At 39.1% G+C, this 24,973-nt stretch overlaps 2 protein-coding genes, 1 long non-coding RNA gene and 1 other non-coding gene across 9 annotated transcripts in view; 2 read left to right on the top strand and 2 right to left on the bottom strand.

Annotated features, from left to right (window-relative positions):
• Positions 1–45: 45 nt before the first annotated feature.
• gtf2f2a (general transcription factor IIF, polypeptide 2a) lies at positions 46–21,682 on the top strand. Of its 5 annotated transcripts, XM_072465783.1 has the most exons (11): positions 46–190; positions 425–498; positions 604–628; positions 5,176–5,308; positions 6,288–6,341; positions 7,299–7,331; positions 7,415–7,496; positions 7,577–7,676; positions 7,810–7,953; positions 8,292–8,416; positions 21,672–21,682. In XM_072465783.1, the coding sequence occupies exons 1-10, from the start codon at positions 125–127 to the stop codon at positions 8,412–8,414; spliced, it is 834 nt and encodes a 277-aa protein (XP_072321884.1). In that variant the 5' UTR covers positions 46–124; the 3' UTR covers positions 8,415–8,416; positions 21,672–21,682. The 5 variants fall into 5 exon arrangements, with proteins under 5 accessions (XP_072321884.1, XP_072321883.1, XP_072321886.1 ...); XM_072465782.1 differs by lacking the exon at positions 21,672–21,682 and having other exon boundaries at positions 8,292–8,458; XM_072465785.1 differs by lacking the exons at positions 6,288–6,341; positions 21,672–21,682 and having other exon boundaries at positions 8,292–8,458.
• Positions 9,104–10,676, bottom strand: LOC140381466 (uncharacterized). The gene is made up of 6 exons (XR_011931246.1): positions 10,603–10,676; positions 10,276–10,377; positions 9,966–10,026; positions 9,639–9,733; positions 9,401–9,456; positions 9,104–9,193 (listed from the first exon to the last, which is right to left on the bottom strand). It is a non-coding gene; the product is annotated as an uncharacterized lncRNA (long non-coding RNA).
• On the bottom strand, positions 9,242–9,372 carry LOC140381783 (small nucleolar RNA SNORA31). Its single transcript, XR_011931274.1, has one exon. It is a non-coding gene; the product is annotated as a small nucleolar RNA SNORA31 (small nucleolar RNA).
• The window catches only part of LOC140381680 (protein TANC1-like), a 74,577-nt gene continuing 61,127 nt past the window's right edge, over positions 11,524–24,973 (top strand). Inside the window, exons 1-7 of one of the 2 annotated variants that reach the window (XM_072465779.1) lie at positions 11,524–11,655; positions 11,801–11,881; positions 13,440–13,637; positions 15,265–15,336; positions 17,265–17,392; positions 22,182–22,467; positions 23,535–23,807. In XM_072465779.1, the coding sequence (XP_072321880.1) occupies positions 11,806–11,881; positions 13,440–13,637; positions 15,265–15,336; positions 17,265–17,392; positions 22,182–22,467; positions 23,535–23,807 (1,033 nt within the window). In that variant the 5' untranslated portion in view covers positions 11,524–11,655; positions 11,801–11,805. Of the gene's footprint in view, positions 11,656–11,800; positions 11,882–13,439; positions 13,638–15,264; positions 15,337–17,264; positions 17,496–22,181; positions 22,468–23,534; positions 23,808–24,973 lie in introns of those variants that run through there. The other variant, XM_072465780.1, reaches the window with a different exon arrangement.

A 24,973-nucleotide genomic window follows, 5' to 3' on the forward strand; every position in this document is an offset into this window, starting at 1 on the left:
AATTGTTTTTATGACGTATGAGTTTCCTTTTTGGACTTCCGCAGCAGCCGTAGGTGGCTCAATCGATTTCCGCATGCGCTGTTTTAATATTTCTTTTTAGCTTTAGCAACAGCATTTTTAAACTATGTCAGAAAAGGGAGAAGTGGATTTAACTGGTGCCAAGCAAAACACTGGCGTATGGCTCGTTAAGGTCTGTGTTTTATTCAAACATATCTGGAGAAACGTAAATATCGTTTAACTTAGTTAGCATTTACAGCTGCATGGAATCAACTTAAGCCACTAGCCAGGCTCATTCATTGCAGTTTAGAAGGCTTTCAGGGATCTTTTGTATTCATTCCGTTGGTTAGTATTGATAGAAAAATACAATGTTATAATAATGTTAACAGTAAACAGTACTCTGAATTGTGACTGCATTTTTACTCAGGTTCCAAAATATCTGTCCCAACAATGGGCGAAAGCGTCTGGTAGAGGCGAAGTTGGGAAGATAAGGATATGCAAGTATGTAAACGACCTTTTAAGATTTATTTTAGTGCTAATGTGTAAAGGATAAGATATTTCAATCTCAGTGGGTTTTATAATATTTACATTTTTTGTCATTTCCAGAAAAGGGAACATGGGGAAACCTGAGGTAATACTAACTGCATCATTTTCATTGTATTCATATGCAATTGTCTATTTGTGATCGTGTTTTTATTTTAGCTTCTTAAAGTTACTATATAACTTTTCTTGGGAAGGGTCATTCACCTGTTTGACAGAAATGTTCCACAGTATGGAATTAAACTTGTCCGTTTGATCTGTTTATATTGCTAAAAAATTGCATTGAGCCGGGTAAATCTTCTATTGATCTTTCATTAGGCCCGAGCCCAGCGTTGCAACTGTCTGACCAAACATGCGGGCGCAGCCCGCATGTTTGGTACCCCGTCGCCCCTGGCAAGTACAGTGAACTAGCCCATGCCGAAGGCATGGATCATGCATACTTACTCCTGCTATGACAGAAATGGTCAACAATGAGTGAATGGGCGTACATTGTTGACAACAGCAGCGCGAAGCGCTGCATTCCTCCAAAATCACTCCTGGCATCGTCCCGTACGCGAGAATCCATGCCGCAGGCATGGGCCATGCTTGTATCTGCTCAAATCAATGGAAGTCTATGGGGAGTGGGCGGGGCATCCCGACGGAATAGGGAGTGACGAGCGCGTAAGCGCTCGTAATGATGATTCCACCCCATGGCGGCATCGGGAAGGCTTAGAGCTTTCAAACGATGTATAATTTGTTGTTATAGTGGAAACGGCTATATTGTTTTTGCTAAAAATATTATTTTTAGGCCCGAGCGCCACAAGCTGGCGAGAGGCCTATTAATCTCGTAAGGCCGTGCGAAGCACGGCTGCGAAAGTGCGCACGAAATCGAGCGCGAAGCGCTCGCCCACTTCCAAACACTCACTAACGCACTCCTTCACTCATGCACGCCCCGTGCATACTAATTAGTATTAGGAAAATGGAACATTACCGTTGTAAACGGGCGAAGCCCGTGCAAAAGTGCGCACTAAACGAGCACTTTACATTGAGATGACGACCGCGAAGCGGTCGTCATCCCCATATAAAGCACTCATTTGCGCTAAGTACCTCACGAATACGTTCCCCATCTCTTGCATGTTCCGTGCATATAAGCATGTAATGCAAAAAATGAACATTATTACTGTATAGAGGGCCAAAAACACAAAGTGGGCGGAGCCCACTCAAAATTAACGAAAGTACCCGTCAGTGACCAGGGACCCACACCATGAGGTAGGAAAGCGCGAGCGCTTTCCGAAAATGTATAGTTTATGATATTTGGAAAATGGGAAACATTGTTTTCGCATCGGAATATTATTCTTTCTTCTTCTTCTTCTTCTTCTCGGGACCAACCCCCCTATTTTTCACCCAGTGAACATTGACGAAAAGTCACAAAAATTTGCACACCTCTAAAAATCGTGCCTCTCTACATTCTGGCTATTTCCCTTTTCTAAAATAAAAAAAATTGGCGCGTCAGCGCCCCCAAATGTACCAAAAATGCATTGAGAGATGGGAAATGACCCAAAAAAAATCTGATCGTAGAATCATGAAATTTGGCGCAGAGGTAGATGGTGACAAGAGAAGTAAAAAATATTATTACGGCAACGCCGTCCGCCCAACCAAATGTCAGCCATATTGCTTCAAAAATGGCTAAACATGACTTCGGAGTTTTTCCAAACGTACTTTTACGAACTCCTCCCAGGGCGTTGGCCCTAAAAAGCTGAAATTTGGTGAAAATGCTACTGAGGAGTGGGACATCAAAAGTTATCCAAATTACATTGATACCTGTCACGGTCTCTGTGCGGCAAAGCCGCAAACTGTAGCAAGAATTTCAGAAATCTCCCAAATTTAACATTTCTGTCGTTTGCTTAGATAAAGTCCGAATTGCGTCAAATTAGAATCAGTTGTTAAACTCTTTGCCCTAAACCTACTTGAAGTGAAATAAATTAATTTGGAGCCACAGCGCCCCCTACAGATTTTATATGGAGGTTAAATATTTAGTTTTGCGAAATTATATGAAATTTGACACACAACTCAATTTTGGCATCCCCATCAAAAAAGTCAATGAGACCCATGTCATAATTGTTATGGCTTTGCCGTAACGATGACCGAAACCTTCCATGTTATTCCAATGGGGAAATCGCCAGAACATGTTTACACTTTAGACTTTCACAAACTCCTCTTAGGGCGTGAGACATATTAACCTGAAATTTGGTGAGACTCATCTTCAGAGGTGGACCATCAAAAGTTATCCACATTTTTATTCAAAGAGTCACGGTGTCTGTGCGGCAAAGCCGCACATTTTGCCAAGAATTCAAAATAAAATTGCTTTTTGATGGTAAAACAAAGGGGAGAAGATGTGACAGCGTCACAGATTCAGCAGTAGGCGTAATAAAAGGACAATTGGGGCGCGTTAGCGCCCCCTCCTCTTGCGGCGTGGCGGCGGCGTAGCGAGGGCCGATCATTGCCGCTTGCGGCTATATTTTTTATTATTTTTCTTGTTCTTCTGCTTTTTGATCTCTAATTTGACCCCCTGAACATGCTCAAAAACTCACCAAACTTTGCCCAAAATTCAGAATCGGCGAAAAATTTGTTTTTTTTTCTGGGCCATTTTTTTTTTCGTTAAAAAATGGCGCGACAGCGCCACCGACAAAAGTCAAAATACATTGCGCCTATGGGAGACGCCCCGAGGTCAACTTTGGCGTAAAGCTACGAAATTCGGGACACGCATTCCTCTCGTGAGGACAAACAAAAAAAAAATATTATTGTGGCCACGCCCCCAGACTTACCCTATGGCCGCCATCTTCCTTTGAAAATGAAAACAAGCTGAGTTAGCCATTTTGTTTACGTCAAACTTTGACGAACTCCTCCTAGGGCGTTTTGCCCACCGACTTCAAAATCGGCGGACGTCCTCTGGACAAGTGGGGCATCTAAAGTTATCCAATTTTTTGAGATACCTTTTACGGTCTGTGTGCGGCGCAGCCGCAAAGTTGGACAACTTATTTTGGAATATTGCAGATCTAAAAATTGCTCCCATTTGATCAAAACCAGTCCGATTAGGACCAAATTTGAATCAGTTGTTAAACTTTCTAGTTTGGACCAGTTTAGCCTGACAAAATTGAAATGGCCGTGATAGCGCCCCCTACAGAGTGACCTTTAAATTAACATTGAAGGTCAAAAATTAGTTTTACCAAAATTGTCTAAACTTTACCCAAAATTCTATTTTGCCGTCCCAATCACAAAAGCCAATCACAAAAATGCCTGATTTTTTACGGCGTAGTCGTAGCGATGACAGAAACCTCCCATGTTATCCCTATGGGAAAACCACAAAATCACTCAAATTACCACATTTTTATGTTTTACACTTTAACGAAGTCCTCCTAGTGCGTTTTGCCCACCGACTTCAAAATCGGTGTACGTCCTCTAGACATGTGGGGCATCTAAAGTTATCCAAATTTTAAGGATAACCTTTACGGTCTCTGTGCGACGGAGCCACAAACGTTTCCCAGAATTCTGACTATTTGGCCTTCAGAGTGGCCTATAAACAATAGAGTTTTTCCAAATGACATGATATTTTGAACAAAATTCTAATTTGCCATCCTGATCATAAAAGTATGAGAGCCAAAGTCATATTTTGTACAGCGTAACCGTAGCGTTGACAGAAACATCCCATGTTATCCTTATGGGAAAATCGTAGAATCGCTCAAATCACCACATTTTTACGCTTCACACTTTAACAAACTCCTCCTAGGGCGATAGCCCGATCAAGTTCATATTTGGAGAATATCATCTACACAAGCGGGGCATCAAAACTTACCCATATTTTGATTCTAAGTGCTACGGTCTCTGTGTGGCGGACCCGCAAATATATGTCAGAAATGGGAAAACAGCGAAATCTCTAAAATGACCACATTTTTACGCTTCACACTTTAACAAACTCCTCCCAGGGCGATTGCCCGATCAAGTTCATATTTGGAGAATATCATCTACACAAACGGGGCATCAAAAGTTAGTCATATTTTGATTTTAAGTGGTACGTCTCTGTGCCGTGGAGCTGCAAATATATTGTCACAAATGGGAAAAACGCCAAATCCTTGAAATGTTCACATTTACGCTTCACACTTTAACAAACTCTTCCGTGGGCGATAGCTCGATCAAGCTTTACTTTGGGAAAAATCATCTACACAAGCGCGGCATCAAAAGTTATCCATATTTTTATTCCAAGTGCTACGGTCTCTGTGCGGCGGCGCAGCAAATTTGACTGACACATGTGTTGATTTGCACTGGATTGGCCATGTCAATTGTGTCGCCGTCTGTCAAGTTCTTTTTTTATTCAACACACAATAAGGGCGCCATCTTTATCAAGTCGAAAGCGCAGAGTCGGAAGGCCGGCGGCCCGCGAGGGCCGTTGGATGCCGCTTGCGGCTTTAATTTAACTTGGCCTTGCTAGTGGTGTCACCTGCTTGTCTCCATGGAGATATTAGTTTAATGCCATTTTATAGAACATTCCAGGTAAAGCAATCACCACAAATAGGTGGTGTACCCTTCAGCAGAAAAGTGGCACAGTGCCCTTTTAAGTACAACATAAACACATGTAACCTTTCACCATGCTTCTCCTCTCAGGTGACTTTCACGTTAAACGAGGAGTTGACTGTAATTGATGGTATAGACACAGTGGCAGCCCCTCGAGAGCATCCTTTCACCATGCAGACAGTCGGTGGTCAGACTTTAGCAGTCTTTACAGAGACGCCTTCAGGTGGGTCCTTGACTGTTACTGTATTATTATTATTATTGCTGTATTGCTAATAACACAGATGTTACCAATATCTGCCCTTGTTTAAAACGATTTGATTAATCTCTTGACTTTTTTGCCATCTTTGGTCCATGGCTTACTATGCATGCCCCTTGAGGTTTTACACGTACAATTTTGCTTATTCTGCGGCTGCTTCGCTCATTTATTTTAATTTCCAGATTTAAAATGCAAATATATGACAGTAGGGGAAAAAAAACTTCAAAACTACTGTTATATTTTTGCATTCTGTCTAATTAATTAAGCATATTTCTTATGCTGCAATTGAATGATTACGTACTTATATAAAGACGGGCCTCTTAATTATATTCAACATTATTTTCAGCTTTCTGCAGCAAAGACTGCAAGACAATTTGGCAATTTGCTTGACATTACAAACTGAATGTGCAGCCATGAATAAAAAAAAAAAAAAACTCAGAAATTTGGCTGATCAAATCTTTTCCCCTGTACATGTTTTGTGTTTGATTTGTGCTTTATTTATTACCTCATCAGACTGGCTTTATAACATCAAACAAGATCAACACAGTGATTGTATATGTAGTTGGTTTTATTGGTGTATTGCAATGGTTTAATTTAATAACGCCTTCATTGTTTTGGGGCTGCTGTGCTTGTGCTAATTTGCACAAACGTCGGCGCTATGTTTTGTATGACTGCCTTGGGGGCTCTGCTGGACCATTTTCCGAGACTAAATCAAGTTGTACAATTCTGTGTGTGCTTTGTCCATGTGGTGGGAGTGGTTGTCTCTGCTGTCTCGTTGTGAAGGCATGCTCGCTCTGTCCGTGCTTGTGTGCTCATCATGAATAAATTAGCTAATTATGTAGCTACAGCGTGATTGATTTTTGCTGTGAATTAAATCCTGGCAATCTTCCTTCGTCCTTCTTCCCTTGTGTTGTCACTTTTACCATCCCTGCCTCCGTCCCTGTAGGCCAGTCAGAGGAGAGGTCTGACGGCAGCAGCCTAGGTTCGAGTGCGGGACCAGGTGAGTCCTCCGGTTGTGAGTGACAGAGCCGCATCTTTGGTGTGTTTCTGGTGTGGTGCCTTCTCTTTGAAATGTGGAACATGTCGATGATTTACACGTGACTGTTAAATATTCCTGGGTGCAAAAGTGACTGAACATGTCGCCTTGGTTGCTGTATCAGATTTGTGTTGAGTTTGATCTACCCGTTTGTCCTTGAAGTTGAATGCTTAACATAATTTTTCCACAAGGCTTTTTATATTCTAAAAAGTCATTGTCTTGTCTAATATTTTTATAATGGCATTTTCATAGTTGTAATATCACAGGGCATTTCTAAAGAATGCTCAAGAAAACCACTTCATGTACTATGTGTTTATAGATATGCTTGTCTTTGATTATGCACACTATATTTTCTGATCACTGAATTTGGGTGTTGAAACATTTATGCCATTTAGGGTTGCAACAACATTATTTTAGCATTTATTCTATTGATTAAACTTGATAAAGGCCAGTGAATATATGATTTATTTATTTATTTATTTATTTTTTTACCTGAACAAAGCCTTTGGTCATTGAAAATATCCTTTAATAAGTTATGACTCTGGTTTAAGGCCATCCTGAGTTTTCAGCCTTGTAATTTTAGCGTAATTACTGCTTTGTTTTGAGTCATTAAACCTCAGGGCATTCTTTCATGAATCATGTAACTTGTTGCAACCCTAATGCATTTGCAAGATTGTATTGGGACACACTTTTTCATTAAAGGTACACAAGTTACTTTCTGGTTGGGGGTCTGCACCTGTCTCTGGTATTGCTTTGCCTGGAATGCTCTAGTAAACTTTTCTTGCACTTTCTTCTTCTTACTGGTGTTTTACTGCTTACTAAAATACCTTGAACAACATGCTGTGAGCACTACAGATCTGACGTGTAACTTGATGGTGTCACCTTCTTGTTTCCTCATTGCCATACTGTGGAACATTCCAGGAAAAGTCATAACATCTCCACGGAGACAAGCAGGTGGTGGACCCGTCACCAGAACAAGTCGTATAGTGCATATTTTAAAAATCTGACAATCCATAATGATTTCTCTCTCTTTGTAGATAAAGTAGCGTTGGAGGGGATGGTAGTGCAGAGAGCCGAGTGCCGACCGGTCGTGAGTGCAAGTTACATGAGACTGAAAAAGTGTGTATTTTCAAGCTCTGATTACAAAACCTATGTATTTATGAAAAGCCATTTGAATTATGCACATTTTACTCGTTCAGGTTACAGATTAAGGAGTCGTCTAAACCGGCCAGATTATCAAAGCATCTGGAAAAAGCCGTCACAAACAACTACAAGCCTGTGGCAAATCATGCAAACAATGTAAGACAAATGACACTTGACCTGTTCTGTCCAAATCAATCTTATTATGTTATGATTTGTTTATTGTACAAGTGGGATTTTATTTGCAATAGCTGAAATATGAACCTGTGTATTTTCTGACTTGTCTCTGTAGCTTGAGTATGAGAGGCGAAAGAAAGAGGAAGGGAAGAGGGCGAGGGCAGACAAACAGCAGGTGTTGGACATGTTGTTTTCTGCCTTTGAAAAGCACCAGTACTACAACATCAAAGATCTTGTGGACATCACGAAACAGCCCGTGGTAAGACCTTGAACATAAATTGGTTATAACCCCCAGAATGTGCCATTACCGACTTGTGTCAAATAAACCCAACTGTGGGAGGGTTCACATTTGCAATGCTAATTTTAAACATGGCCAACGGCACTAAATTAGATTGCTCTGCTTGCTAAATACTGAAAAGGCTATTAGATGTGGCTCATTTGGGCTCAGTTGGTCGAGTGATCTGTCTGATATGAAGGCAGAAGCAGATTACATAATAGAATATACACTCCAGATCATTTCTGTGCATTCAAAATTGACTAGAAGAGCGTGATGTGATTTTATCAATGTGAAAGTGATATGCAATTTTCTTTTTCTAGATTTATTTGAAGGAGATCTTGCGTGACATAGGCATCTACAATATGAAGGGAACTCACAAGAACACATGGGAGCTTAAGCCAGAATATCGACATTATCAGGGAGACGATAAGACTGATGAATAGATGTTTTTTTTTTAATATGGTCAGTGTATCATGTGTTGTGCCCAACACTGGGAAAGACTTGTTTCATCAAGAATGCACCAACCTTTTAGAATGTGAGTGCATTTAGTTTGAGTCAGATTTTTACTATTACATTTCAGTGTTATGCTTAATTGAACAATGGTTGTGATTTTTCACTGTAATATCCATGTGTATATTTTAATAAAGTTCAGTTCCCCACTCAGGTCTTGTCACAATTTTTGGTTTGACATCACCCATGAGTACCAATTAGTTGCAAGATAAAGCATTTTACACTTAATGGTAGGTTCAGTTGACATCTTGAAGTCCCACCCAAGACAGTCAATTTACAAATTTAGACCAGGAACTCATTCTGTGGTAAGCCCTGCCCACTGGACAGGCCCTCCGGAAGTAGTTAATAGAAACTTTTCTAAAGCAGCTAAACATGGCCAGATAGCCATTTCAGAGCTTCAACTGTGCAGTTTAAGGCAAAATGGTCCCTCATACTAGTGCCATTTGTAGCAGTGGGAACAAACTCTTGTATGAGAAACCGTTTGGTGCGACATGAACACATTAAAAAACAGTAATCAGGTCAACATCTACAGTCTGGGGGCCCAAGAGGAATTCAATATTTCTACATAGAGTTCAAAATAAAGCTTGGAAATGACATCATTTGAGAACTTTATTCAACAACAGTTCTTTCGAGACACAAATGTAGGCATGTTTTTTCTTCAGACACTGGTAGAAACATCCTCACTCCATGTTGAACAAGTTTGTGGCAACACCTGCAACAAAGAAACATTTAACTCCCAAGTAAAGAAAAGCATAAGCAGTTGTGTTCTCCTCAATTGAATCCATCCAGCCATTTAAAGAAGCAACCAGGAAGCACGAGGAATGTTAATTTAGCATCGCTATGCAAACCCAAAAGCCAAAAAGCCTGCTTTAGGTCTATCAGTGGATGCAAGAATGTATTTCACCAACACTATGCTCACCAGGCTCCTTGCACAGTCAGTCTTCCAGGCCTTGATCCTGTTGCAGCGCAATCACCCTAAGAAACATGTCATTAGATGAGGTCATGCTATGCCACAAAAAGCAGAGATTGAAATAGTTACACTCAAGTCCTCACTTAAGACTAGCAGAAAGCACAGAGACTGTCACTGTATCATTTGATTTCCCACAACAGGGAGCCCAGGCTGTCAATAATGCAAATTGAGTTTTACACAAACTTACATTAAGCATTTTCAGCAGTCCTTTTCAGTTCAGGTTACTTTATTATTATTATAATAATAACTACACAGCAGCACCACCCCTTTATCTTAGTTCGTCTGCAAGAGAGAAACAAATTTAGTCTCTGGTTTACAGTAAGTTAGCAATGACAATAAATGTTCAGTTAATATTTATTAATATCCTCCCCTCTTCAATCCGATTAGTCATTGAACTGGACAAGCAGAAAGCGCAGGGACTTTTCACTGTTGCATCCATCATTTTATACCCAGGATTTCCCACAACAGGGAGCCCAGGCTGTCAAAGATGCAAATTGAGAGTTAACAAACTTACATCATGAAGCGTTGTGCTGTCCTTTCCCGTCAGCTTAGAACAGTAGTCCAAGTTTGTTTGTCTGCAAGAGAAAAACGAAGTTAGCCTCTGGTTTGCGATAGGCTAGTAGTGACAAAGTTTAATTTATAACCATTTTATTAATTATCCTCCCCTCTTCAATCCGATTAGACATTGAACTGGACAAGCAGAAAGCGCGGGGACTTTTCAATGTTGCATCCATAATGTTATACCCGGGATTTCCCACTGTAGAGAGCCCAGGCTGTCAAAGATGCAGAGGCTTTTCACAGTAAACACACACACACACACACACCGTGAATAGTGCCGCAGGCCTGAAGCCGCCTTTGACCAACACGTCCCGCAGCAGCGTCCGAGCTTCATCCGCCATCATCAAACAGTTCAAATATGCTCCCGTCTGCAAAACAATTACAAGTTACACTCTCGTTTCGTCTTCAGTCTTGCAATGGGTTAGTACTGACACCAAAAAGTTAGTTCTGTTACATTCTAGGCAGCGTTAGCACCAGGGTTAGCACTTAGCAGCACGTGGCTCAAATGTAGCTTCTGTTTCATCGCGTTTGTTTGGCTAAAGTTTGGCGAATCAGCTTTACAGACTAGTAATACACGAAGGGGAAACGCTTACAAAGGCACTTGGTCTTCATGATTAATCTAAAGGAGGTCTCGTCGTGCAGATCCATGATGTTTCCACGTGAAAAGAGACCCCGGAACATGGACGCTCGGTTTAAATAGGCACCGGGCAACTGGCCTCGACTGCCCCCTATGGGTCAGTGACTGAACTTTTGTCTGTGGTGGACCGTTTTGTGCATAAACCATGGATCTATCATGAGCGACACGGCCAGTTTAAATCATTATTAAGATGACATAACCCATAATTAGATCTGATTTTAGTTGGAGGTACATGCGCAAGAAAAATAAGATCAGCGAAAATACTTGACACATTCGGGTAATTGGTGGATTATAGAGTAATTGTCGTGTTTAGAGGAACGCAAAGTACAATCTATTTTAAAATAACTCTTTGGATTTTTCACATTTTCTCTTTCTTTTCTTGTCTTTTACCCCCCTTTTTCATATTCCCTTTTGTTAAAACATGTGAAGGTGTGAACCATCAGAAAGAAATCAGATTACTCACATCTGATGGAACTATTTACATGACATTTCAATAACTCCAGAAATCAGATCATAACTAGATTTCTGGTTTGCACGTAAACATAGTCAGTGGTAAATTAATTGCTCAGTTCCCCATGGTCCTAATACCCAGACTAGGAGATAAATTAAACTTGTAGGCTTATTATTTGCATCTCCTCTCACAGTCAGTATATATTATCAGTATATATATATATATATATATATATATATATATATATATATATATATATATATATATATATATATTTGTGTACATTGCAATAACCTTCCTTATGGTACGTTGTAAGAGCGATTGCAAAACATCAAATAAAAATAGGCCCATGTCTGTTGTAGGGCGGACTTGTGTGGAGGATAATTACGCATGTACGTAATGTGCGCGCCCCTCGTTCCTCCATCAGTCTGCGAAGTGACAGCGAAGAGGCAGCAGCACTTCTTAATTGGACTCCTCGGTGGTGAGAGTTTGCTCATCAGCTTCCCGTGGATTTAGGCTGCGTGGAGACTGGCAAGCTTCAAAAGGAACTAAGAAAAGGTAGGTACAATTAAAGATGCTGCTAACATTCCTTAGTACTGTGCGTGATCTTAGAGAATGTAGGCTAAAATGCATCTACTTTCATGTAGATTGTGTTCTATTTCTTAGGTTGAAGTAACAACATTTGTAGTTTCCCATTCTGTAGGAATTATGTTCAAAGCTGTATTTGGAAACAAGAAAGATGGTAAAGGCAAAGATGGAGGGAAAAAGAGCCAGAAGAATGCAGGTAAGCACATACCTGAGTGCTAGATAATAAATCACAAATTAAACCACAATGATGACGTCTATTTTAACTCAGACGAAAAGTACAACACTTTGTCCACCATTTGCAATACAATATGTACTTATGTGTACTTTTACCCTCTGCACTTCTAAAATCAATCCTTCTTTGTGCACATTGTGTTGCATTGATCCAGGTTGTCTTCTCTTGGGTGCTTTAGCAGAGCCAATTCAATTAGCCCAATTCATCAGTGTCTGTCCTTTATACAGTCTCCTGCTGCTTTCATTTAAACTGTGTCAGGAGTTGAGTTTGGGAAACATCCTGACCTACTAAGAATCGCACTTTAAATTTTGTGCACATAAGAAGCAGATACTTGGCTGTATCTGCTTCTCTATCTTCTTTGCTATCTGCTGTTTTCAAGTAACGTATGTAAGTGATGTAGTTACAAAAAGGACCATGTAAAATGGAATATGTGTCTTAATGTTCTGAGGTAATTTTATGTGTAGCAGTGGAGAAATAGGAACATTAGTGGAGCGCCGCGTTAGAGTGCCCATGTTTGTCATTAATGTTTTATAAAGCATTGCCCTGGGAAGCAAGAACAGAGAAAAAGCTGAAAATTGTGCCAGTCTCATTAAAATAATATGGTGTGTTTACAGTAGCTTACATCGAGAGGGCTGTGATCTTTTTGACCTAAAATCTGATCAAACACAACAACTAGTACCTATTTTGTATTGACGTGAACTGACTTTTTTCTTTTTTGTCAAGAAGAGTGAACATTAAGACTTAATAAAGCCTTGCTTAGACACTTAAATGTGAATTTGTGATGCAGATTATGTGATGTTAATAGTTAATGGCTATTAGCTATAATGTTTTTACAGTACAACATGATTTATCGAATAAATCAACCTTGTTCTTATTTATTAATAAGTATTCCCATGGAGGACACGCTTCCACAACTTTCCATTACCTTACTCATTAATAAGCCTCTAAGACGAGATTCGCTCGCTCTGCCACTCTTCACAGTGAGACGTAGTTAATGGTGTTCCTTTGTGAGGCAAAAACTGACTCAGGACTAAATCAATGTGAATCCACATTTTACCTAGTGCTAATGTGAATTGAATTGAACAGCACGACAACCCCTTCTTGAAACTCCAGTCCATTAAGAAGTCGATCACTAAAGCAAACTACTGCTGCGATTGACTTATTTTCAGTTGTACCTTTATTTAACCAGGAAGTCCCATCGGTTTGTATAATCTTTTTCAAGCGAGACCTGGTGAAGAGCCAACACAATCAACATTATTTTAGAAAAAATTATGATAATCTGGATCCCCACTAGTTATTACCGCAGCCCGGGATAAATAATTATAAGCTCATGTTATGTCATCTTAAATTCTTGTTTTATTTTGATAAAATCTAGTTAATTTTGTTCAAAAAGAAGAATCAAAGTGAAGTATTGATTAAAAAAACTGCAAACTGTGTATGAAAATAAAAAAAACACATTGATAATCCTCAACTTATGGTAGATAAAATGTTCAGTGTATATAGTGATGGTGTCTTTGTGCAGGGGCCAAGGAGCAAGCTCACAGCTCCTTGCAGAGGGGAGACGACAGACGTGCCACACACTCTAAAGACCGAGACAGGATCCACAGAGAAAGAAAACTGTCCCGTTTGACCAAAGGCGTGTCCATCTCTCTGCCCTCCTCTCCTCTGCTCCCTCGACCGGCCGACTTGGCACTCTCCCAGTCCTGCATCCGATTCCCAGGTGGGCAGTAATAACAATCCATACAAATATGATCCAGATAGAATTATCATAAGCCATACACTGGGGAATATATTTAAAAATAGCACCATGCTTTGATGAATTTTGCTTTTATTATCTGAGATCATCTGTGCGTTCAGCTGTTCCTGCACGTGACGGCAAAGAAAGGAGCATACACAGACGGTGCCTCTAGGGCTCAAAAATGTGACAGATTGTCAAAGTAAATAATTGAGTGAGATAACTTCAGCCAAGAAACCACAATGAGCTAGGTCACTCTGACATATTAGGGATTGACACATGGGCAGGTTTAATTGTCTGACAAGGGCTTCATATAGGTCACATGCCACCACAGCCTCCTAACGACACTTGTGTATGAAAAATGTTCCAGTCCAAGCATCTCAGCAGCACACCTGGTAAAGCACAACCACGAGAACAGAATGGCCTGGTTTTGAATCCTGGCGTGGCTTTGTTAATTGGCATAGTATTATCCAATTCCCTCTATTTCTTTTTTTCTTTTCTTTTGCCCATAGGCTTTATTAGACAGGAGAGGACAGGGTGAAATGGGGAATGAGACAGAGGGGAAGAAATATTGTAAATCGTCGGAGTCGGGATTCAAACTCACGACACTGCGGCCGACTGCACTTGGAGTCTGGCATACATGTGCTGTGATTTAACCACTCCACCACTGGGCAGCACCTAATTCCCTCTATTTCTATTGTTTCAGCGATAATAAGAGCCAAAGAATACACCAAGCAAACATTTATTTTTTGTGCCATGATATGCAGACTGCTGCTTGTAATAAGGATGTAAGCCAAAACATTTGGATGATGATTTGGATAATACCCCATTCATTTTGTACATTTATTTAATCCAGATGTGTAGAGTGCCCCATAATCATGAATTATTTTTGTTATAAAAACATCTTTTGATAACACATTCTTTTACCATGGTTGCATTACCTTTAAATGTCACAAGATGTCAGTGTATTGCAACTGGTACAGCCATTGAGAAAAAGGGTTGATTACAGTTCATCGCATGCAGTAGAGCTCTGTTGGTCCCTAAGTAAACCACACAGGCACGACATAGAAATTTAGAGCAACTAAAATATGCTGCCATGGTCAGTATGTGTCTGCTGGTCATGCAAATTGGACTGCTTTAGAGTTCAGGGTCTGCGCTCGCATCTGTGATTGAAAATATAAATAACCCTCAGTGGAAATATACTGGCGGTTTCAGTTCACACGCGTCTCATCCCTTAGAGCACATTTCTCAAAATCAACACAGCATAAATTGAGACACACCCACACATCAATATAATTATGTCCCTGTCTTCAAACACATAAACATGAGCAATCTTCGTTTATTAAGGATAAACGCCCACGGTAGAGTATCGCTGTGTTTGCACACAGGGCAGCCTCTCTGAACACAGAGCTTCATACTCCTGGGAAACAATTCAAATTCTGCACCACAGATCTCATCTGGTTGAGCTTAATCTCTCCCTCACTTTCTTTCATATCCCTCCTTATATCTCCACTCTCTCCTCCCCCTCCCCTCCCCTCCCATCCCTACTCTGGCCGCCCTGATCGCACGCTCCCTCCCTCCTCCCTGCTCTCACTCCTCTCCGTGGCCAAAGCACGGGTAAGGAAGCCGGACTATGCCGACAGCTCTTACAGCGCTTCGTGCCGTGGCAGAGCAGACCACAGAGGTGAGGACCAGTGTGGGAGGGTGGTGTCATGTCTGTGCACAGGTGATGATTGACTTGAATGAGTAACGATCTTAGAGGTGGAACAAGCTATAGAATGTAAGTGACTACATTTTAACTGTGTTTTCAAGGCAGAAACTTCATTGTGTTGTGTTTGTCATCTCTTGGTTGTCTTTATTTATAGTTTATTCAGGTACTATTGCTCCGTTTGTGCCGCTATTTTCATATTAAACAAATCATGAGGTAGCTATCCAAATCCCTGTTAGGTTTATGTGTGTATAAGACCAGAGGGCTACCCAAAGGATAAGCAGATTTTATGAGACACCTTCTATTCTGGTTGCCAGGCACCTCTCAGCTTCTCGTTGCCAATGGCAACTGTTAGGTGGGTTGATAAATAGTAGTGGACATCCAGTGTGTCCTCACAACTCTGGGGACTTAATGTTAAGTTTTTTTTCCCCAGTTAACAAATCTTTTCTTGTACTTTTTTAATTGTCTCATTTGCTTTTCTGGTAAAAGACAGGAGCCCTAAATTAGAAGAGAAGCCGCTTTTGATATTGACCTTGATCCACTTCCAACTACACCTCAGACTTGGCTTACAATGGTTGGAAGAAGAAGAGAAATAAATGGTGATGGTGTACCTATTTCAAAGCTGCAGTGACAGAAGGAGAAATGGAGGGAGTGTGAAACAAATGTCTAAACGCAAAGATGTTTGTGAGGAGGAGTGAGCTGTCCCTATAATCCGCGATGTCTTGTCATCCTTTTTATATGCCTGCTCAATATGCATGTTACTCAGCTGAAAGCGGTGCAGAGACCAAAGTGTTAAGAAGAAAGGAAAGTGGGAATTAAATTGCTCCACATGATATTTTTGCTGAGGCAAGATAAAGACTTACTCTGCAGAGGTAGGAGAGGGAAGAAGCTGGTAGGTTCAGAGGTCAACACACTGGGGAGAGCCCTTAAAACAGTGATAAATGGATGCAGTGCAGGAGCCGTGTCAACCGTGTCCTCTCCTATAGCTACTGCCTCGGCACGATTCAGACCACTCCTTCTTCTTCTTCTCGTTGCGATGGTCCTCATTGAAATTCGCAAGACGTCCCCAATTCCGAGGGCACCTGGCAGGCGTGTGCACCAACTCACAACCTCACACAACCTTTTGTAGCGCCTTGAACAGTGCCGTTGCCGCGAGTTGGAGGGGAGTCTCCGTTTGTGCATGCATAATCAGCTGGGGTTTGGCCGACCCAGTAGATGCATACATTTCATGCTACTGATGCTGCTGGCTGGATGGCTGGGGAAATTGTGAAGAAGCTGAACTAAAAGCATTCATTTGGGTTTTGCCTGTCAACTATCAGCTTATCTTTCAATAAATTACAGATGAACAATATTTTTGGTGGGCACAGGATTTACTATATGCACCTTGTTTGCTTTTGTGAGGAAGCTTTCTTGTTTTCTGTTGTTCGTCAACTTTATTAGGTCAGTCTTTATTTTATTCATTTTTTGGAATAATACTGAATTAAATAGTATTTCAATATGGGTTTATTTATGTTTCATGTTTTATTAAATATCTGAATTACTCTGTTTTTCTGACCATACTGTATACATTTTCCCAAAGTCTACTTTTCTTTTAGTCAACACCTTATTTGTCATGTATGCCTTATTTTATCATACATTTACCTTGTATTATTGTTTTATGTTGCACTTATCACCGAAGCAAGTTCCTAGTTTGTGAATTTAGTTCCCTGACAATGGCAATGAATGTGATTCTGACTCTACAGTATTTAAATGTGCTTAGATCAAATTTACTTTCAGGTATATAAGATTAAACGTAAGCTATCAGTATGATCAATAAAAATATATTACCATTTATCACAGTGTTTCTTGCAACAATTGATCACATGACAGGCCTAATTTGGGTTTCCTTTTTTGCTGTTCTTTAGACCTCCACGTGGCGCCCCAATTGGGCTCCTCCCTTTCTACCCAGGAACTGATGACCAGACTATGCTTCTTATTGGGAGAAGCATCGCCCGGCTCTAGGTCCCCTATGGAGGACAGGAGGGAGAGGAAGGTAGGCCAGACGCGTATCGATTTCTCGCGGTACTTTTGCTGTCATGTCATATAAGTAGGGCATACTGGTTTCATCAGATGACCTTCCTATTCACTTCCATCAGGTGATATTAGTTTATAGTGAATTGATTTACACAATATGTACATAAGGCTAACGTCTCTATTAACCCGTTTTGCCGTAGTTCAAACCAATCAATACATTTTTGGTACGATGTTTAATAGTTTTCTTGTGATTTCATAAAACTACTTTAAGATTGCTATGGTTGGTAGGATGTTTTCTGGTTCTTTTTTTAATCAGATGTTTTTTGTTTTGCATTTGTTCATTTACAGTTGTTTTTATTGTATAAGATTACCATTATGTTATTATTATTATATTATTACTTTTTATTGTAAGCAGGGTTGCCTCTCCACAGATTGGACCTGTAACTTGCCCTGGTGGCATCAATTGTACATGTTTGAAATTTAAAAAAAAAAAAATTGTGGCCCAAGATGCTATAAGATAATCATAACCAATAATTCAGATTCTCTTTTGGGATTTAGATTTCTAATTGGCCTTCCCAGTCTCAAAAAGGCCATTCAAGATGCTTTGGTTGATCAATAATCTTCATTATTCAGGTCACAATAAAATCATGAGGACTAAAAAATAACTATGGTGATAATTTTAAAAGTAATTAAAATGCCTTTCAACTATCTCTGTACACAAAAATAGTCCTAAATGTAAAGTGTTTATGTCACTTTATGATTTCAGAAAGTTTGATTTCATTAAGTTGGTCATATACTTAAGAAATTGTCATGTTTTAGACAACATTAATGCTGTCATGACTCATTAATCATGACTCATGTTGTTGTTGATAATCGAAAATTATCTTTAAACCATCATGTTTCATCTCACAATAATCAAAACACTTTGATACCCTAACACCTTTAGTCTCAATTACTCCCTTGAGTTTTTAGATTCAAATTCTTTAATTGCAAAAAACACTACATCATTTCTAGATTTGCATTTGTGTCCATTGTACAGTATGTGATCCTCTTGCTCAGCCTTGGCCCATTTTCTCAGCCTCATTGAAGCACCTGAGTTCCAGATTCAGACAGTTTCACAGAGATAGCTGTGCTCATTGAGGAATGTGGGTTGTACTGGTTAAGATAGATGAGGTTCCAGTACAAAGGGAATAACTGCATGGGAGAAGCTTAAACTTCTGCACCCTTGTCTTACGAAGATGTGCTTTGTTGCTAAAATGTTACATCACTATTAATAAGACCTGCACAGGATTATAGCAAGATAAAAAGTGTTTTTTAGGATTCAAACCTGTGATTTAAAAAATGATTTCAACTTTTACTTCCCAAAACCAGACCTTGTGAAAAGATCATCTCTACTGATCGCACATGGCATTTAGAGCAGCATGGAAAGGTCATGCAGTTATTGGATATGCTCTGTGTAAAATCAGTAAGTCTTTTATAGAATATATCATGATGTATTGCATGACTCACCTCAAAAATATATCCTAAATTCATAAATATTTGCCATCATGCCGAGGAGATCCTTGTTGATGTTAGTACTTTGCCTGGAATGTTCTGCAGTGAACGTATCTCCTGCATCTGAACAGTCTCTAGTGAAACCAAAAACTCCCTTTATTAGGAGGTCCCGCCCGGAGTAGGATATAAAACCTGAGTTCCCAGATTCGATTCGCAGATTGAGAATAACTCTTGGATAAGAGTCGAAACAGTTTGTATTTCTAAAAAGAGAGAGATTTTTTTCTACAACGCTGCTATGAATTGAAACAAATAATGCTGCTTATAAACACATTAAAACATGAAAAATATATGCATTGGTTTAAATATGCGTTTGTCATTGTTTATGGGAGACTTGACAGATTGTTGTGGTGGTTTTCACTTGTGATATAGAGGTTATTCCAGCTCAACATGTAATGTCAACTGTGGCTTTGAGCAGAAACAGGAGACCTACAGACTTTTGAAGCATGTTATTAGGAAAACATGTCAAAATGCTTAAAACTTGTAATGTATTACAATATGTGACATTTTGAAAGAATTGAATTTGAATAACACACAAGAATAAATACAGTATACATATCACTGTAGATCTTTGAACTACTGTCGCTTTTGTTACCAGAAGTTATACCAGCCAAGTGTTATACCTGTTTTGTTAAATTCAAGTTTTAAATGTATCTCTTATAGACAAATCTCTACACACACATAAGGGCACCACATACAGTAAACGCGTAATGTTTGAAAATAGACAATTACAGCAGATGTACATATTTATTGTACATATTTTTCATTTGGTTTTGAATATAAGACAATCTGAGCTTTCACTCCCACTGCCCATAATCACGATGAATTAATTTCTTCTACTCGCTGTGATTTGGGAATGAGCAATTGAGATCAATAGAGGTTTGATTAACACACCCCAGTGTAATTTATAAACAGGTCTCACTCAAAGCCTGCTGCAGTCTCACACCAATCTTTTCTCCTTGACTTTGCGGTGAAGATAGCACTGGGCTTTTGTTTTGCTTACATTACGGTCATGACAAACTGCAGTTGCTGTTTATAGTTACACGTACAGTACACGGTAAATGTCCTCAGTGTGATGAATTTTGGCTCTTTAGCAGCAGCTCTGGGAAGATGGCAGCTGGATGAAAGTAACAGGAATTATGGTTTCATTTCCCATGCGTACACTCAGTCACTCTGTGTGCGCATGAAGCCAAACACAGACACAGATGGGAGCTGTTCACTCACCTCACCTTTTTACTGCAGCATCTCCTCCATCAGCTCTCATGTACTTAGCTGTGCCTATTTATCGATGCAATGTAGTCAAAATGCATATCTGAAAATCAGACATAACTCGATGTTTTACAAGATACAACGTTACATAAAATCACATATTCAACGTGCAGATTTGAAATGAGTTTTGAGTATAGGACCATTGCTGATGAAAGAAAGTGCTGGAACTAATGTTATCTAGTTTGGATTAGCAGTGGGTTTTAATGACTATACTGATTATTTGGAAGATTTGCAAATTTAGAATACATTAATTGATTATAATAAGACAAGTTTGAGTAAGCTGCAAAAAGATTTGCAATGTAATCTTTCAAAAAGGGATATCAATTTATTGCAATAATCCCCAAAATACTGAGATATTCATGTTTGTGCATTGATGCTGACCCTATAATTTCTTGTGAATTAAATAAACATATACTACTAATGTTACCATACATTTTCTTCTCTTCATTTCCTTCCTGCTGCCCAAGAACTCTAAATAGCCACTAGTGAATATCTTATTGACAGCGGAGACTCCTTAACAGTAAAAAGCAGAAGATTTATTGCTATTTAAAGTGATTATACATGTATTTCCTGTCCACACTCTGAGGGCCAATTATTTCTACATACAGAGCCGTTTGTTTGCGCATGCACACATCCGTTCCTTCTCCTTAGAAATATAACTGAATCTATATACACTGACCTCCATTTTTACGGTCGTCCTGACAACCAGACATATGTGATTGTTCATTGTATTTTGTTGCACCTGCAGCTGTCACAGAGATGTTGATGATGGCACGTTGATTTATTGCCACATTTTGTTTACTGTTTCTCTTGTTGGTTGAACATTAGGGCGGCAAAAATGCTCTCAGTTTGTGAATATTATTATAAGGTTCGGACACATCAGTCTTAACTTACAAATTACACTCAAGACACTTATTTTGAGTCTCTACATTAGAGAACAATGTTGAGAAGTAAATAAATACATGTACCAAAAATACCAATTCAAAATACAAATTTAGAGTGTTTTCTGGTATAATTAGTGTTTAATTTGGTGGAATTCAGAATACAGTAATTTATTTTTAAACCAAAGGAAGATATTGTAGTACTTGATCACAATCAACTGCATCGCTATTACTGAGGAAAACATTTATAATAAAACCCAGCTAATGCGTGTGTGCACGTGTGATTTTTCCTCCTCTAATTAGTGATACATACGTATATAACAGGTGGTGCAACAAATATAAAGCTGTTTTAGTCCTGTGTTGCGTTTTTTACACTATGTTAAAATGCAACTGAATGTGAAAGTATTCAACGTATTCAGAATGCAGTGAATTTAACTGAATATGTTACAAATACATTTTAATGCAGGTACTCAGTATTTTGTAACTAAATAAATGTTCATAGGATTCGTAACAACATTCTTTTTACATGACATTATATTTATTATTTTCTTAATATTATACTTTTTGATATTGATATTGATATTGAGATAACCTTAGTTGTTTTTAATTAATATGTGTTATGAAAACTCCCAGATACTATTTTCATTCAATTATTCCAAAAAGACCATAATTTCCCGACTGAATTTTTCCAAACACTACATACAATCCACATATTGTCAAACTTCCTATAAGTGATCTGTTCTTTTCCTCTGTATCTACCTCTGTATCTATCTGCGTTGCAACAATGAATTTCCCCATGTGTGGACAATAAAGGATTATCTTATTTTAAATCATTTAAATCTTCAAATGTTCAAATCTAGTGTTTGTACTAAATCATTGATTAGTATCTGATTTTTGACACATTTGACAACCCTTCCAGCACATAGACATCTTACTTAACAGCGCCAACATAACTATGTAGTATTGAATATCAAATCTAATTGACGAGTTGACTGCATTGTTAACATGAAGTCAGCTCGTTAACACCATAAGCCGACAGTGACGTCATCTGCGGCCAGCACTAAATCACACAGCCTTTCTGACACATGCTATCGTTCATCTCCACAGTGTGATATCTCCATGCAGGGGGGCAGTCCCAGCTCCACTCTGACCTGCAGCACGGCGTCCCCCTGCTCAGAGAGCCCCTGCTCCACTCTGGGCATCGCTCCGGGGGGGAAGTGTCTGCCTCAGCCTTTAGCACCGCCGTCCCCCCACAGCAGCTGCAGCCCCTGTGGCACCCTCTCCAGTCCTACGAGCCTGGCCCCCTCCACAGCTCTGCTCAGCGGAAACATCCCTGGACACACTGCTCAAAGCCCCACCTCTACCCTGGAGAGCAAGGATAGTGGGATCATCGGTGAGCACTCACTGCATCAGCATTGTTTTGTCAGGTGTGAATGTTCACTATGTAAAGCACAGGTGCACACTGCAGAAAGGAGCACAAGTCCAAATGGCATGAATTAAGACAAGTATTTTTAGAACATTGAAGGAGCTATATTTAATTAAACCTTATGTCAGTTCAAGATCATTTTACATTGTATTATAAAGCAAATTCTAAAGACTTCATTTATATATAAATTAATATCATATGCAATACAACCAACGACATGTATTGTGTCTTATTGTGCATAAAACCTGTTAATTTTATGGTTGTCGCTCTTTGAGATAACCGCTGTTGTGATTTTGGGCATGACAAAAATAAATTGAATTGAATTGGTTTAGTCTGCTGCAGACATTTTCCGATATGGATGGATTCTAGTTTATCAGTGTATATTTTAGTCTTCTCTCAAATGTTGATATTTCTAGATGTGTTTCAAATGCAACCCAAACCCAAGTGCACTTTGATCAGAAAAAGTGTTAAAACACAGATTACAGATGTGGACCAATGTTAGGGGACAAAAGCCACACAGATACATTTTAATCTATTATTTTTGTTTTCTTCAAAACTTCTCACTTTTGATCGATTGCTAAAAGTGATGTGGAGTTATTACATGTTGAGTTTCTACTTCTGTAGTTGCCACCTTAGCCTCGAGGCTTCACCACTCTCCGTCAAAACTGGGACACTGCTGTCTTTGTTGCTTATAGCACTGGTTCTCCTAAAATAGGGCACATTTTCTTTTAATAGAGGTTATATTTTAAGTGTGAAGAAGGACAAATCCAATGTAAGGTAGATTCTTATGAGACCAATCACATTTGTTTTTTTCTGTAAATCATCTTCCTCAACAAAACCGGTACTATAATTATCTCATGGTTGTCATTGTCTTTCTTTGTATTTGGAGCTACTTTGTAACCTATTGCACTTACAAGACAGGAAATTATCATCTGAACCTAACATTGAATTTGAATATTTAATTGCTGGTTTTTTACACTGTATATAACCATAGATGTCTTTGACTAACTTCTGTTTGCGATCATGTGCCACAGCAACCATCACCAGCTCTTCAGAGAATGAGGAGCGCAGTGCAGATTTACCAAAGGACGACAAGCTAGGGGGCCGGGCAGGAGTAATGGGCCATGCGACCGAAGAGCGTCACTCCGGGTTCGGCAAAGACATTTTGGCCGTGCAATCAGATGAGACCTTTCCTCGAGTTGAGATCACGGAGACCAGGACTCCACCTGCACCCAAAAGACCTCTACCACAACACCATGTCCACGGGACGTCCTCCCTGGTGATGCAGCGCCCAAATTCAGTGGCAGGTAAATTGTATTCTTCTTGTTTTCAAGCATGGCTGAACTTTGACAGCTCGATGAGGCTAACTGTGATGTGACAATGGCCTGTTATTTTAAACTGCTTGACATCAGTTTGATATTTCTGTAGAACCTTGCTGCCTGTATAGTGCCTACTGTTGTTATACCCTTGAGCTGGGCACTTTACCTCAGTGATAGTAGTTTTATAAAAGCCAAATACATACTTTTCAAAAACTCATTGTGTTGTACTAAGCGCCTATGTTAGTATGTTGTTGTTACCTGCCTAGGGACTGTGGATGCAAATTAGCTTTGTAGCTATAATCCAGCATATTTACATTTGTTGTATATTGTCAATTAATGTGCATTGAAATAAAATAAATATAGTAAGGGTGCTTTGTCATGTTTAAAAACTTGCCACTTTCAATAAGTGGATTTAATCATGTAATGTTTCTTTAGTGTCATATGAAGCGTGATATAAATTCAATCCAATATTATTATTTTAAAGCAAGTTGTAAAGTGCTGGTCAAGAGGGAATTTGCTATGTGTGGAATCCAATACATTTTATAATGAGTTTAAAATGTCAGAACACAGTATGAAACATTAGTAATTTTATAATATTGGACAATACCTTCTCAGTCATTTGTACATTTTGCGTTTTTGCTGTGTGGAGCTGTGTATGTAATTTTCTAGCCATAGCATGTACTATATTATTACAATGTTCATACCATAATTGTGTACATGTATTGGGAAACATGTATTCATTTAAAATTATCTCAGTTTTAATTTTATCCCCATTTCCGCTTTGCGTAATTGCAAATTACGGACTTATTGTTAAGGTCAGGCAGTAAAATTGAAAGCTTTTTCCATCAATAAAATGTGATAATTAATTATCAGACTCAGACCCATAAGAATAATTAATGAACTGATTGATAATGATTGTAAAGCTCATTTCCCTTTCTTCATTACAGTACACTCATATATATATATATATATATATATATATATATATATATATATATATATATATATATATATATATATATATATATATATATACTATCGCTGTAGCGCTTTAGCTGAACTCAGCTTCTTCTTGTAAGGCCGAAGTGTACTATGGATACTTTTAAAGTGCGTGAGCTGCTAAATGTCCAGGGAGGGCCTATAGTTAATTGACC

The sequence above is a fragment of the Eucyclogobius newberryi genome, unplaced genomic scaffold (assembly GCF_026437365.1).
Source record: "Eucyclogobius newberryi isolate DKJ021-1_F unplaced genomic scaffold, fEucNew1.0.hap1 SCAF_5, whole genome shotgun sequence".
Classification (NCBI taxonomy): Eukaryota; Metazoa; Chordata; class Actinopteri; order Gobiiformes; family Gobiidae; genus Eucyclogobius; species Eucyclogobius newberryi.

Coding starts and splice junctions, on each gene's coding strand:
- gtf2f2a (XM_072465783.1), top strand. CDS start 125: ATGTCAGAAAAGGGAGAAGTGGATTTAACTGGTGCCAAGCAAAACACT. Junction 5,309..6,287: donor CTTTACAGAGACGCCTTCAG/GTGGGTCCTTGA, acceptor CCGTCCCTGTAG/GCCAGTCAGAGGAGAGGTCT. Junction 7,497..7,576: donor AGTTACATGAGACTGAAAAA/GTGTGTATTTTC, acceptor TTACTCGTTCAG/GTTACAGATTAAGGAGTCGT.